This window comes from Phodopus roborovskii, unplaced genomic scaffold, assembly GCF_943737965.1.
Source record: "Phodopus roborovskii unplaced genomic scaffold, PHOROB, whole genome shotgun sequence".
NCBI lineage: Eukaryota > Metazoa > Chordata > Mammalia > Rodentia > Cricetidae > Phodopus > Phodopus roborovskii.
In genome coordinates, this window is record NW_026126541.1 from 14,007,634 (window position 1) to 14,021,895 (window position 14,262).

General features: G+C 51.2%; 1 protein-coding gene across 3 annotated transcripts; it reads right to left on the minus strand.

Annotated features, from left to right (window-relative positions):
• Window positions 1-690: 690 nt before the first annotated feature.
• On the minus strand, window positions 691-13,424 carry Mfsd13a (major facilitator superfamily domain containing 13A). 3 transcript variants are annotated; one of them, XM_051199833.1, is made up of 9 exons: window positions 13,310-13,424; window positions 8,532-8,774; window positions 7,996-8,078; window positions 7,046-7,240; window positions 6,824-6,944; window positions 5,456-5,552; window positions 3,222-3,393; window positions 2,955-3,148; window positions 691-1,445 (listed from the first exon to the last, which is right to left on the minus strand). In XM_051199833.1, exons 2-9 carry the CDS (start codon window positions 8,697-8,699, stop codon window positions 1,183-1,185), a joined length of 1,293 nt encoding a protein of 430 aa, XP_051055790.1. In that variant the 5' UTR covers window positions 8,700-8,774; window positions 13,310-13,424; the 3' UTR covers window positions 691-1,182. The 3 variants fall into 3 exon arrangements, with proteins under 3 accessions (XP_051055790.1, XP_051055788.1, XP_051055789.1); XM_051199831.1 differs by having other exon boundaries at window positions 7,046-7,498; XM_051199832.1 differs by lacking the exons at window positions 7,996-8,078; window positions 13,310-13,424 and having other exon boundaries at window positions 7,046-7,498; window positions 8,532-8,656.
• Between the last annotated feature and the right edge of the window lie 838 nt (window positions 13,425-14,262).

Here is a 14,262-nt window from a genome sequence, read left to right on the forward strand (position 1 = left end):
GAGCTGGGCTTCACAGCTCTGAGAGAACACTCGCCTAGTATGCATGAACCCCTGCCTTCACCCGCCCACACACAAACCACTTGGAAATGTTTAAGAGCCTGAACTGTTGATTATGACTGCAGATGAAGGCACTTAGCAACAACTCTGTCCACCTGGATCTGATGCCCAGGACCCACACAGAAGTGACTCCATGTAGCAAACAGCTATGAGTGCACACACGTGTACACGTATTCACACAAGCAAATGTAAGCACTGAGGTTAAACTGAGGTTAAAAGGTGTTCACCACCTCCTGGCCAGATGTTGTAACGAATACCGCGTTAAGATTTTTTTTTTTTTTTTTTTTTTTTTTTTTGAGACAGGGTTTCTCTGTAGCTTTGGAGTCAGAGGCTGCTTTTTGACGTCTGTGTCCAGCAATGGCATATAGGAAGTGCGTGGACGTAACTGGCTCCAGGCCTGATCACCCAGCAGGCTGCTAGACTGATTTGGTGGTGGTGGTGGTTTGGTTTGGTTTGGGTTTTGTTTTTTCAGGCTACCTTTGAACTTGAGGCCGTCCTGCCTCAGCCTTCTAAATACTGGGATCATAGGTTCAGTTTGCATTTAGTACTTCTGTTCTCATAGCTCTAGGAAAATGCGCTTGGGGTCCTCTTCCTGCCCCCAGCCCCAACAGACACACTAGGAACAGACCCAAGGAGCAGGAATGACTGGCTTTACTTGCTCTGCAGTGAGATGAGTCTCTAGAGGTTCGAGGCCTGCTGGGCCTGCAGCACAGAGAGCATGCCACTCCAAACTGAAGCAGAGGTGCCTGAGAGAAACGAGGAGGAGGGGCAAGGGGCACTTTCAGTCAGCTTCCCCGGACTTGGGCAAAAGAAGTCACAGTGTCAGAACTTCCCTAACCCAAGTGGCGAGCCACGGCTCCGTACACACCACACTCAGCCCTCCTTCCTTCTTGCTGCAGAGTCACAGTCCCTGAGCACATAAGGCCCAGCCCTTGCCCGAGCTGAGTCCCACAGCCAAAGAAGGGCAGGCCTCAGTGAGGCGCCTGGTTCTGCCCCAGAGGCTCCCCCATGCCATCTGCTCTCCGGCTGCACCCAGAGAAGGTAAAGAACAGGGTCCTGGCCCGCAAGAGAGGTCCCTGCTGGGACTAGCGCAGTGACCTCAGCAGAATGCCCTGGCCACACTTCTCACACCGTCTTAATGTCCAGTGTATGGATCTGTGCCAGGTTCTGTCGCTGGGCCTTGACCACACGGAGGCGTCTCCCGTGTAGCGTGAACTGGGACCAGGTGAAGAGCTGTAGCAGTGCACAGGTGATAGGCACCAGCACCAGCAGGTAGAAACAGCCCTGGCGGAGTGTGGGAGCCTGCGCTGGGGCTGGGGCTGGAGGCTCTGGCCATGGCTGGGCACTGCCCACAGAAGTCAGTGGGGGCTGCTGGAAAAGGTCGTGACCTGGGGAAAGAGCACACAGAAGGGACATGGTCGGCCCAGCTGCCCCTCCACAGTCCACAGAGCAGCATCTCACACAGTACATGGAAGTACAAGCATGTGGTGGCGCACGCTTTTAATCCCAGTGTTTGAGAGGGAGAGGCAGATCTTTGTGAGTTCAAGATCAGTTCAACTGCTCTACAGAGTGTCCAGGGCAACACAAAGAAACTATGCCTCAATCTTGTTTCCTACCTCAGCATTAACAAGTAGCTGGGATTATATGCCACAGCCCCTAGCCATCTATCTATCTTTAACTTTAATTTTTTGTTTGTTTGTTTGTTTTTGAAACAGGGTCTAAGTCATCGCTGTTCTGGAACTTGCTATGTAGACAGAACTGGCCTTGAATTCACAGAATTCACTTCCTGCCTCTGCAGCGCTGGGATTAAAGGCATGTGCCACCATCTATCTGCTCCTTCCTTCTGTAGTCAAGGGTGACCTTGACTTCCTGCCCTCCTGCCTCCACTTTCTGAGTCTGAGTACACCACCACAGCTAGGAGTCGAACTCCGGCTTCAGGCGCACTAGGCGAGTGCTGGCCGGCTCAGCTGCGTCCTGGGCACTTTGCTTCCTGAGAGTCCTCGCACCCTAGGTTGTTCAGAGTCAGTGTACAGCTGAAGGTGACCTTGGACTCCCATCTCCTGCTTGTGTCCTGAATGCAGCAATTACAGCTGTGTACCATCTTACCCGGCTCCTGCCATGCCTCTTTTTGTGTTTGCTTTGCTTTTGAGGCAAGGTTTCTCTCTATGCAGACCAGGTTGGCCTCAAACCGCATCTCTGAATATCTGCCCCAAACCCTTCTCATGAGTGACAGGCCCATATCTCAAGCCATCTGTCAATCGTCAGCTGTCCCTCCCCCACACCCATCCTTTTGTATGGCCTCCGTTCCATAATGCATCCAGCTGGTACCCCCCTACTCCAAGCTTCTATAGCCTCTGCCAGTCCCCTTAACGTCTCCGTGCTAATGACCACGTTTTCTGCATACACCCTCAGGGCAGCCACAGTGAACTTGGAAACAGTCCATGTCACCTGCCGGCCTGTAAGTCCCCCAACAGCTTCCTTGGGCACTGAAAATCCAATTCATATGCCATCCTGTCCACCCCTCTACCTGCCTAGAATTTATTTCTCTATGTAGCCCAGCTGCCCTGGAACTCACTCTGTAGACCAGGCTGGCCTCCAACCCAGAGATCTGCCTGCCTCTGCCTCCTGAGTGCTGAGATTAAAGGCTTAACCACCCTGCCCCTGTGTAGAATTCAAGCTCCACAACAGCTAAGATTTTTGCCTGTCTTACCATTGTTACCTCCCTTACACACCAGGTCCACTACATACAGAGGGCTATGCTGATTCGTTGAATTAGTTTAGGAAGAAATGGAGGAGTGAGCCAACCAGGGTTATTATCCCAGGGCAGCAGCGCAGGCCCAGGCACAGCCCTTCTGCCTCCCTCACAGCCCCAGAGCTGGTAGGACAAGGAGCCTCACCTGTGTAGAAGCAGAGAAGCCAGGTGCCCAGCAATGGGGCAAAGGTCTGGCCAGGTTTGGTCACCAGGGCAACCATACCGAAGAGAAGCGCCGAGGCCGCCTGTTTCCGATGGTTCAGTACCATGTCCTCATCCACCAGATCAGTGACCACCAGGGTCAGCAGCTTACAGGTGCCCTCGGTGAAGACCCGGTTGCTGCCCGTGGAGAGAGGGGCAGAGTGAAGGGCGTGGACACAGCGAGTGGGGGAGGGGCGGGGGCGGGGCCTACCTGGCAATGAAGCAGCAAAGCAGGCCAGGGCAGTCCGGGCCAGCCAATAGCATGAGGAGGCTGAGGCCCAGCTTGAGCAGGAAGAGCCCCCGCACCACGGCATAGACTCCCCAGCGCCGGCACAGGGGCAGGAAGTACAGGTTGTTGAGATGAGGGGCAACATAGGAGATGCCTGGGGAGGGAAGGGGCGGCTTCTTCAGGGCCAAAGCGGCAGGCTCAGCAGTGTTAGCAACTGACATTGTAATCAGGGTCCGGCTTGCACTAATGGTATACCAACAATGCCTTCCACTTCGCTGTCATATCTTAATTTTTGTTTTACGTGCGTGCATGTTTTGACTGCATGTATATCTGTGCAGAGGCCAGAAGCAGGCATTGGATCCCCAGGAATTGGAGTTACAGACAGTTGTGAGCCACCTTGGGGATAGATGGAAAGCAAATTCCATCCTCTGGGAGAGCAGCCAGTGCTCTTAACTGCTGAGCCATCTCTCCAGCCTGGTTTTCACACCTTAATTTTCACAAGCCCTTCCTTGTAGTCTCTTGGTGTTTATGGGAATTGACTCCAATACCCTTCATGCACAGCAAAATCTGTGGATTTTCCAGACCTTTATATAAAACGGCATTGTATCTGTGTAACAAAACTTACATACACATTCCTATATACTTTCTTTTACTCTGTTTTATTTTTAAATTTAGGGTCATGAAGCTCTAGATGGTCTTGAACTCTTGACCCTCCTGCCTTCATGTTCTGTGTGTGGGGATTTCAGCCCCTACACCATACCCAGCTTTAGTTTGCATTTTTCCTTTATTTATTTTTAAGACAGGGTCTCTCTGTGTAGCCCTGGCTGACCTGAAACTTTCTACATAGAGCAGGCTGGCCTCAAACTCACAGAGATCCACCTGTCTCTGCCACCCAAGGGCTAGAATCAAAGGCGTGCGCCATTACACCCAACCTATTTTTGTTTTAGTTTGTTGTTTTGAGATAGGGTCTCCCTATGTAGTCCCACTGCTGGCCTGGAACTCACAGAGCTCCACCTGCCTCCTCCCCCTGAAAGCCAGGGTTAAAGGTGTGCATGCACTGCCATGCTCAACCTTTCAATTTTCATTTTAATTATTTTGACACAGGGTCTCATGTAGCCCAGGCTAGCATCTTTCTTGTTGGGTAGCTTAGGCTGACCTTGAACTTCTGATCCTCCTAACTGTACCTCTGGAGTACATCAATCATGGACATCATCACCACATCAATCATAGACATTATCACCACGCCATGTTTATGTGGTGCTGGGTAATCTATGCCAGCAGAGCCTCATGCAGGTTCTACCAACAAGGCTACACCTCCCAGCCCCTCTCATACCCTTTACATTATCTCTTTATTCTTACTTTACTTGTTTGCTGTCTTTTTTCATTGTTGTTACTGTTTATTGTTTTTGAGACCTGGATGGTAACAAAGACTCATCAATCCCTAGTTTCCATAGTGCTGAGTGAGCTCACAGTTATGTGCCATCAAGCCTGGCATAAGTGATGTCAATTATTTATAACATTCAGTACCAAGTAAATGTTATGCAAATAGTTGTTACAATGTATCACTTAAGAGACGATGACAGGAAGGAAAGAAAAAGGCTGGTGGGTCCGTGAGATGGCTCAGCAGGTAATGAGCTTGCCACCAAGCCAGACAACCTGAGTTTGATCCCTGGGTCCCACATGGTGAAGGAGAGAACGGATTCCTGCAAGCTGCCCTCACCTCCCAAGTGCACCAGGCATGCATGCACCCATACTCTCACCACACAAATAGTAAATAATAAACATGTCAAAATCTGGGAGGGGGCATGCAGTGTACTATCATTATCCTCTGTTCACAAGTAAGAGTGGGGGAAAAAGAGAAGGCTAGGCCGTGCTGGCACGCACCTTCAATCCCAGCACTCTGGGAGGCAGAGGCAGCTGGATCTCTATGACTTTGAGGCCAGCCTGGTCTACTGAGTGTTTCAGGACAACCAGGGCAACATGGAGAAACTCTGTCTCAAAAAACAAAAACAAACAAAAAAACCCCCACGAAAATGATAGTAGCTCAGAAAGATACAATAACACATCCAAGACCACTCAGCAAACGGCACACTGGCCCCTGCACTGCCTCACACGGCCTGTAGGTGTCACCATCATCATGAGGACCACTAGACCTCCACTCAGGGAAAACAGGCGGGAGCAGGGTGTGCAAGCTGCTAGCCTGAGGCACCACTTACCCAACAGGAAGGAGCCTGTGGAGAGGGAGATGTGGTCTGACAACAGGTGCTCCAAGAAGAGGGGGAAGAAGTTACTGTTAAAGTGGCAGTGAAACACCTGCAGGGCAGAAGGCGGGTCCTCAGGGCCACCGGCCAGCAAGTGAGCAGCAACCCTGGGCCTCAGAGCGGGCGTGAGCAATGGCCTCCCCCATGCCACCAAACATGGGACACGCCAGAACAAACCGAAACCATGTTCCTTGTGGCCCATCTAGTGTTACTTAAAGTTTGAAGGCATGGCAAAATGTGGAGAGATGTCCACCCCGCCCGCTGCACTGACCACGCCCATTGAGGCGTGGGGACAGGTGTGGGCGTGACCTGGGGAGACTAGGTCTGGGGTCCCTGACCCCAGCTTGCTCTCTTACTTCCTGGTCGGAGACAGAAAGCATCCGGAGGCTCTCTGGGACGGGAACCTGAGGTAGTCATCTGTTTCTGGTGTAAATGATTTCTCCCCAAATAAACATCCTTCAGCCTATCGTTTCCCAGATCCTTATTTACCACGAATTAGCAAAATAGCAACCAGAACAATTTTTAAGTTTTCATAATGATATAAAAAGAATGAATGTATTCATGTATTCAAAAAATACAAATTTGACTAACTTGTATACTCTACCTGATGGGGCATTTGATGTTTTTAAAAAAGGAGCTGAAGAGATGCTTAGTGGTTAAGAACATTGGCTGTTCTTCCAGAGGACCTAGGATCAATTCCAGGACCTACATAGTGGCTTACAGCTTCCTTAACTCTAGGGGACCTGACATTTTCTTCTGCTCCTTGGGTACGAGTGCACAGACAGACATGCAGCCAAAACACCCATACACATAAAATAAAACTAAAAGAAAAAAAAAAAAAAAAGATTGTCACAGAGTCCTCATAAAGAGAATCTCAGCACTCAGGAGGCAGAGACAGGAGGACGTCTGTGAGTTCAAGACCAGTCCGGTCTACAGAGTGAGCTCCAGAACAGCCAGGGAAACACAGAGAAACCTTGTCTTGAAAAATCTAAAACAAAAAACAAAAAACAAACAAAAAAAAAAGAGTCTCTTAGTCTCTCAGCCTTCATATATGGATGAGGCACAGGACTGGCCTCAGAGGCTGAGGCTGAGACACTACCACACAGTGAGAGGCAGGAATAACAGTAACTCAATGGTAGAGTCATCACCTAACAATGTACAAGGCCCTGGGATTGGGACGGGCAACCACACGAGGGTGTGAGGAACACAGAAAGTGCTAGAACCTAGGTTGCCTAACTTCCCAACCTTCCTACCATCAGACCTCAGGGAAGCCTCCTACATTCCCAGCTCTTGAAGGAGGGGTGAGGGAATGGCTCCCCATACCTGTACCAGGTCCATGCCCACGAACCACAGGAAGTTTTGGTGGCGTGCCAGTTGCCGGAGGTACTGGCCCAAGCTGATGCTGCCTGCTTCCTCACCACCCACCAGCAGCTCTTCACATACGCTGTGGGCAGAGGGAGGAGACTGCAGGGGTTACATCAGAGTGGGTCAGGGGACAGCCTGAGCTTACATTCTGACCCCAGGGAGCCAAGGCTAGTCACTCACCTGCCATCCACGACCAGGGCTGAGCACCCCCTGTCCCGTCGGGTTGCCTCAATCCGCCGCCTCAACAATTGTGTGGCCGCCAGAAAGCCCAGCCCGGAGCCAGCAGCTAGCACCACACAGAAGGCACGGAAGGAGGAGAAGTCCTCCTTGTTCCAAAAGGCGTAGGAGGCAAAGACGGACATGGAGCCAGCTGCACTGAAGAGGGAACAGTAAAAGTTGAGGTGCGTGCGGTCGTGGGCTGAGAGAGCCAGGTCAGCCAGCAGGGCATGATGGTGGAGGTCCACAAGCGTCAAGAAGCCATCATAAAGGCACAGGCACAGTAAGAACTGCAAGCCGGCTGGGGCCCAGGGCACCCAGAATGCCAGGAAGGACAGTGCCAGCAGCGGCCCATGCCAGCTCAGAGCCCGCACCCGCGTCAGCACCACATCTCTGGAGGAGAGCCCAGCTCCTGACCTGTCAGGGAGAAGAAGCTGTTAGGAGGTAACCATTTGGCCTGAGCAGGCCTTAGTTCCCCTTGCTGGGCCCAGGAGGTGAGATGGAGGAATTCACACCAAGATACAACCCAAGTCTCCTGTCCCTGACATCAGACTTACGAAGCTCAGCTTATCAGTCTTCCACTCTCTCCTCAGCCCATTGCCTCATCATCATCTTGTCAGGGATGATGACCAAAAGGCTGTGGGACACTGATTCTTAGGGTTGGGGGTAGTAATGAGCAACAACAGGTAAGGGGTAAGGGAGTGCATTAGAAACAGCCTGGTAAATGTGTGGTACAGAGACAAGAGTAGCCACCCATGCCACACTAGGGCCAACCCCTTCTGCCAGTTGAGCCACGCTCATACCACAGCTGGCATCCCTTCCTTTTCCCACCCCAAATATGAGCAGTGGTCTTCAAGCTTGGGGCGTATCGGGGTGGGATTAGGGCAATGAAGCACCATCCTGAAGACACACACCGGGGCTGGGAGCTGAGAAACTGGCGGTCACTGAGCCAGCCGAAGAGGGGGTCGTTGAAGCTGTTCCAGAGGAGAAATACAGTCTGCAAGAAGCGAGAGATGGGAAGGTGGGCTGCACGGGGCTCCCAGCTCTAGTCTCTGCACTTCCCCCAAAGATGGCGGCAGCGTCTAGCTGGCAAGCTTTTGTTCCTGTCGGTTCTTCTATCAAAGCCCCTCTCCTGGCTGTTACACACATCAAACCCCAGGGACCCAGGGCAGCTGGTAAGCGTATCCAGCGGATTAAAGCATACGGCTACTTGTACTACAGTACATATGAACATACAACAGTGGACACCTAAGGCAATGGTCAGGAGTGCTACTAGGATCCTCCTGGAGAGTCATTAAGACCCCCAACCAGCTTGCTGGTCTTGCTAAACAACACAACCTGCCGGAAAGCACCTAACACCGAGACAGAACCCAGCCTTTCTGTCTGCCTGGAAACCTGATGACCCAGTCTCCCACAGAAGACAGTACTGGCTGCCCCATGCTTGGCCTACCTCTCCAATCCAGAAGGACACTTTGTTGATCTTATACACCGAGACAAAGGTGTCCACATAGTACAGCAGGAACACATTATGCAGGATGGAAATGAAGAGGGCCAAGGAGCCATACACCACGGCTGTGGGCAGGCCCAACAGCCAGGCTTGGGGCCAGTCTAGCCCCATGGCTGCTGCCCAAGCTTCAGCCCCAGGAGCACTGAGGAGGGCTGGCAGAGGTTGGCAATCTGACCATTCTTGTCTCTGGGGAAGAAGAAGCCAGTTAGCAACGAGGATCAGCACACACACACACACACACACACACACACACACCCCGTAAGATACAATAACTCATTCCAGGCTGGGGTCTACTAGTCTACCTCCTAGGTTTAATCCCTGGTGCTGAAAATTCTTTTTCTTAAACTCATCTCCTTTGGGAAGGGATCTGCATGTGAAACAATCCAAGCCAGAAGCCGCCACTCTGGAGCTGCTCCAGGAAACAGACAGCCCATGGGAAAAGAAGACAGGCATCCGACAGCTCACATCATAGGGCTGGCTGCTCAGCACACTGTACAACCCCAGCTGTCTAGACCACGGTGGGGTCAGGCAGATGCCTACAGCAGCAGTCAAGGCAACCGTAGTTTCTTTTCTCTGAAAGGTCAAAGGGAATCATTAGGCAAAAGAACAGGCGGATTAAATGAAAAAGCCCATAGGAAATGTTCCGTGAGCCAGGCATGATGGCACACGCCTCTAACCCAGGAAGGCTGAGACAGGAAATGCTGAAGCCCTCCTGAGAGAGGGGGGAGTGTGTTCAATAAACACACGTTGGTATGACTATTATCTTTACAAAATCCCAAGAAGCACTATTATGGTTTTATAGAACAGTCCCAAATTTAAAAAATGCTGAGGGTTGGAGAGCTGGCTCAGTGGTTAAAAGCACTGACTGTTCTTCCAGAGGACACAGGTTCAATTCCCAACACCCACATAGCAGCTCACAAGTGTCTGTAACTCCAAGATCTGACACCCTCACACAGACATACAAATGTAACACACCTTAAAATAATATTCCACTACAGGGGAAATTAGAGTTGACTTTACAAGAATACAGCAAACACTGAACTAATACTCAAGACACCTGAGTACCGCACCAGGCACAAGGCAGATACTCAAAAACTAGCTTTTTTACCCGGCAGTGGTGGGTCAGACCTTTAATCCCAGCACTTGGGAGGCAGTGGCAGGCAGGAAAGAAAAAAAAATAGCCTTTTCTTTCTTGAGATAGTGGGAGTTTAGAACAGGATGGCCTGGAACTCACAGCTTTTTCTTAAAGAAGACTAGGCCAGAGCTGGTAGAGTATCCTAGGACTCAGGCCACCTTCCAAAGTAAGGGAAGTAGAGGGAAAACGTGGGCACGGAGGGAGTCAGAGAGGAAGCCTGCGAACACCAACACCAGAATGAATCACAGAGAAGAGCTGCTGTCACAGACCTCAGGAGCAGGCTGAGCTTTCCACACAGGTGAGCCAGCCCTGGAGCTGCTGGAGGAAGGCCGTGCGCTGGTACTTCCCAGCCTGGCTCCTCTGGTTTTCCTATCCTCCACCCACTTCACAAGAGAACACAGGCCCCACCAAGGATTGTTCTAGTTGCATAAGCTGCAGATCATATAACCTGCAACCAGGCTCACCACCCCCTTGCATACTTCACCTTGCATAAGAGCTGGGGCCTGTCCTGGGAATAGCCTAGCTGGTGGCCTTGGGCCAGCTACTCCCTCTCCCTGGGCCAATGGGGAAGTTAAGACCAACTCTCTCTCTCTCTCTCTGTTTGTTTGTTTTGTTTTTTTCAAGACAGGGTTTCTCTGTGGTTTTGGAGGCTGTCCTGGAACTCACTCTGTAGACCAGGCCAGTCTTGAACTTACTGAGATCTGCCTGCCTCTGCTGGGATCAAAGGCATGCACCACCACCGCCGCCGCCAGGCCCAACTCTCTAAAAGTGGGGCTTAAATGCAAAGAAACAGAAAGCACCAGGCAGCAAGCCTGAGACACTGATGACTCTCCATAAGCAATAGCTCTTCCCGGGTTTCATGGCTTTTAAAAATCAGCTGGGAATTGGGGATATGGCTCAGAATGTAAAAGCATTTGCCATGCAAATGCCAAGACCTGCGCTCCATTCATGGAGCCCACATAAAAATGCAAGGTGAGGTGCTGGAGGGGTGGCTCTAGCTAGGAGCATTACTGTTTTTGTGTAAGACCCATGTTTAGTTCCCAGCACATGCAGGGCAGGTCACAACCACCTGTAATCCAATTCTGGGGATCCATTGCCTTAGGACTTCCATGGGTTCCTGCATGCAGATGGTGCATACACACACACTCAGGCAACACGCATACAGGTAAGATTAAATATTGGGGGATGTTGAGACAGGGTTTCTCTGTGTGACAGCCATGGCTGTCCTGGAACTCACTCTGTAGACCAGGGTGCCCTCGAACTCAGAGATCCACCTGCTTCTGCCTCCTAAGTGCTGGGATTAGAGGCGACCACCATCACCTAGCTAAATAAATCTTAACAAAAAAAAAAAAAAAGTGTTCTTGGGCAAGGCATGGTGACATACAGCTTTGTGTTGTTGTTTTGTATTTCGAGACAGGGTTTTTCTGTGTATCCCTGGCTCACCTGAAACTTGCTCGGTTGACTGGGCTGGTTTCAAACTCACAGAGATCCATATGACTCTGCCTCCCATCGCTGGGATCAAAGGTGTGCACCACCCCAGCCCCCCACCCCAGCCCCAGGCTGTGGCATTCACCTTTAATACCAGCACTCAGTAGACTGTTCAGGCAGATCTCAGACTTTAAGACAAGTCTGACCTACACACTAAGTCCTGGGCCAGCCAGCATTACATAGTGAGATCTTGTCTTAAAAAATAAGTTTTTTAAGGAATGAAAGGCAAGGACCAACCTGAGGTTGTCCTCTGACTTCTACACATTCATTGTGACCCACAAACGCATTCCCTTAAATGCAAACATGTACAGATACACAGATATCATTATATAATATATATTATATATATTATATATAATATATATATATATATTGTTTTCTTTTTTTAAAAAAAATCAGTTAGGGACCCCTAACAAATACATAACTAAAGTCTTTTTTTTTTTTTTTTGCTATTTATTTGACATAGAATTCCACTATGTATCCTGTGCAGACCTGAAACTCCCTAAGTAGACCAGACTGGCATCAAACTTGTGGCAATCCTCCTGCCTCAGCCTCCGTCATGCTAGAATTACAGGTGTGTGCCTCCACACCTAGCTGATTGTCATTCCGTGTTCAATATGGGTGCCCTCACTGCCTGCAACCGTCCCTCCTTTCCCATGTGTCATTCTCCAAATTATTTTTTAAATGCCACCGCCACACTTTGATTCCAGTGGTACCTTCCATCCAAAAAGCTCTGGATGTGACTGCCGGCTCTCACGCACTGAGGACAGGCATGGGTTCCACATCCACAGTCACAAGCTATGAGGTACTGGAACCAAGGGTCAAAATCGGTTTTGACTACAGATTTTAACACTCCTCACGTCACCAAACACCCTCCTCCACGGTCTCACCAAATCCTGCTCAGTCGGTGTCCAGGCAAGGGCGATCACCTCCAGGCTCCGTCAGATATTGTCTATCTTTTCAAATACCTGCTTCCTTATCTCCCTCCAGCCCACAAGTTCCTTAAAAGCAAGGCTAGGCCAGTCCCACTGCAAGTGCTCAATTAATACCTGCTTAGTCTATTGTCCCTAAAGGGCCAATGTGGGTGTCCTCTGCCTTAGAAAGGGCAATCACTGGAAAACTCCCGGAGCCCGCATCGGGTGTTCTGATCAGCTATGGACATTGGGACATCTGTAGCAACCTGGAAACACGTGGAGCAAGGCCGCAGATGGACAGAGGGGAGTGTTGAAAACAGCCAAGAGTAACATTTCTCCAAGGACACAGCACCCTGCTCAGAAAACAATGTGGAGAACGTGGCCTGGGCAGTAAAAGCGGCGGGACTAGGAGGCGTTTTGTTTGTTTGTTTGTTTGTTTGTAAGCCTCCAGCAAGATTCTATCAGGATGATGGAGGGCACCAATTGAGTCCAGTAAGCAGCTGACCGGACCGGGTCGTTTCACGCCGTTTTCGGCATCTTCACAGCCCGGCCAGCAGGGCCCTAGGAGAACTGTGGCAGAGCCCTGTTCTCTCCCTCTATTAACAGTTGACACTCCTCAGGTTTTCTCCCTCTTTCACAGAATTCTTTGGAATCACAGGCCACTTCTAAGTCCCTGAGGAATTGAAAATCAACCCAGGAGCTTTTCACTCGGAAACACGTGTAGTGGTTCTCACCGTGTGCATTAAAACACTAATTCTCCAGCACCAAGGCTCAGGCCTCACCCAGACCACTAAATCGGGGTCTCTGGAGGTGATGCCCAGTGGAATTTCTTCAAGCTTTCCAAGCAGCTCTACTGTGTCACCGGGGTTAGGGCCATTAGGTCATTAAGTGAACCCCGGCCTGAGCATTCGCATCCACGAACTCAGATTCCTCTAGGGACCACCTAGACACTCATCCCCTTTCCTTACCCCAACAGAGCCCCTCTGCAGGGATTCTACGCTTGGCCCTTGAACCCAACTCCTCCTGACCCCAGAATTTTCCAATCCACAATCTGACACCGCAAGGGACCTCACAAACTGTCCCAGTGACTCTCACGCCGCAATGCATCCCCGCCCCACCTACGGGCTTATCGTTTTTAGCAGATCGGCCCCCGTATCCGCTTGGGCCACGGGCCAGCAGCTCACCGCAATCCTGACAGAGGATGCCTAATTCCGTGGTTGCGGGGAGCCAGGTGCCAGACAGTGCGCCTGCGCGCTGGCAGCCTCGGGCTTCCCGGGTCTCTCCCTCCGCCCCTTCCCAGCGATTGGCTCCGCGCTGCTCTCCCGACCGCAGCTTGGGCAGGTGACCGCGCCTGAGGCTGTCGCTGCCATATTTGTCACGGGCTCTCGCCCTTGGGGACCCAAGAGAAAGTGGGCATCAGCAAACAGGTTGCTCTTTTGCCTCCACGAAAACTGTCATTTCAGCTCAAATCAAATTTCCCTTTGGGACGCTCCCCTCCCTTCCCTGATCCTAGGGTTCAGAGGATGAGCATTTAGCACCGCCTTAAGGCCCAGCTGAGGCAGCTATTCACGACCAGGGACTATCTAAGACTGGATTGTGAGCCCTGTGAGGACGAAGTCCTGCTTGAGCTGTGGACATGGGGAATCGGATCACAGGAAGAGCCAGGGGATCTTAGACACTGGGGCTGGGCCATCAACCAACCCACAAGCACAGCTCGACCCCTTCATAGCAATAAGAATTGGAAAAGGAATCTCAGTGCCAGAGCTGACCGCCAGCCCCTCACGGAGGAGCATTATATCAACCTGCCCACTCTCTAACAGCCTCTCCTCTGCGCTAGACTCTGGACGTTGCCATCCCGTGCTGCAAGGGCGCTCGCTCAGTGGATCTAACGTAGTAAAGTCTTCTGCACGCGTGGCACTGTCTCCCGTGAGCGCCCGTGGGAGGCCAAGCCTGATCTTAAATTGTACAGAGGAGATTGAGGAGGAGCAGGCTGCTTCTAAGAAGGCTGTGACCATGAGGGAAGGGACCAGCTCCAGCTCCTGAGGCCACTGCTGTCCAGCCAGAGGAGGCAGAGGGGGCCAGAGGACGCACAGGTGCCCTCCACGCCCATCCAGCAGTTCCTGCTGAAGACCGGAGT

Bases quoted from the DNA above. Each gene is read 5' to 3' on its own strand.
- Mfsd13a (XM_051199831.1), bottom strand. From the start codon at position 8,699: ATGGGGCTAGACTGGCCCCAAGCCTGGCTGTTGGGCCTGCCCACAGCC. The intron at 8,079-8,531 runs GTAGGCCAAGCA...CGCTTCTTGCAG, and splicing joins TGTCCTTCTGGATTGGAGAG to ACTGTATTTCTCCTCTGGAA. The intron at 1,446-2,954 runs GTGAGGCTCCTT...CTCTTTCCCCAG, and splicing joins GCTTCTCTGCTTCTACACAG to GTCACGACCTTTTCCAGCAG.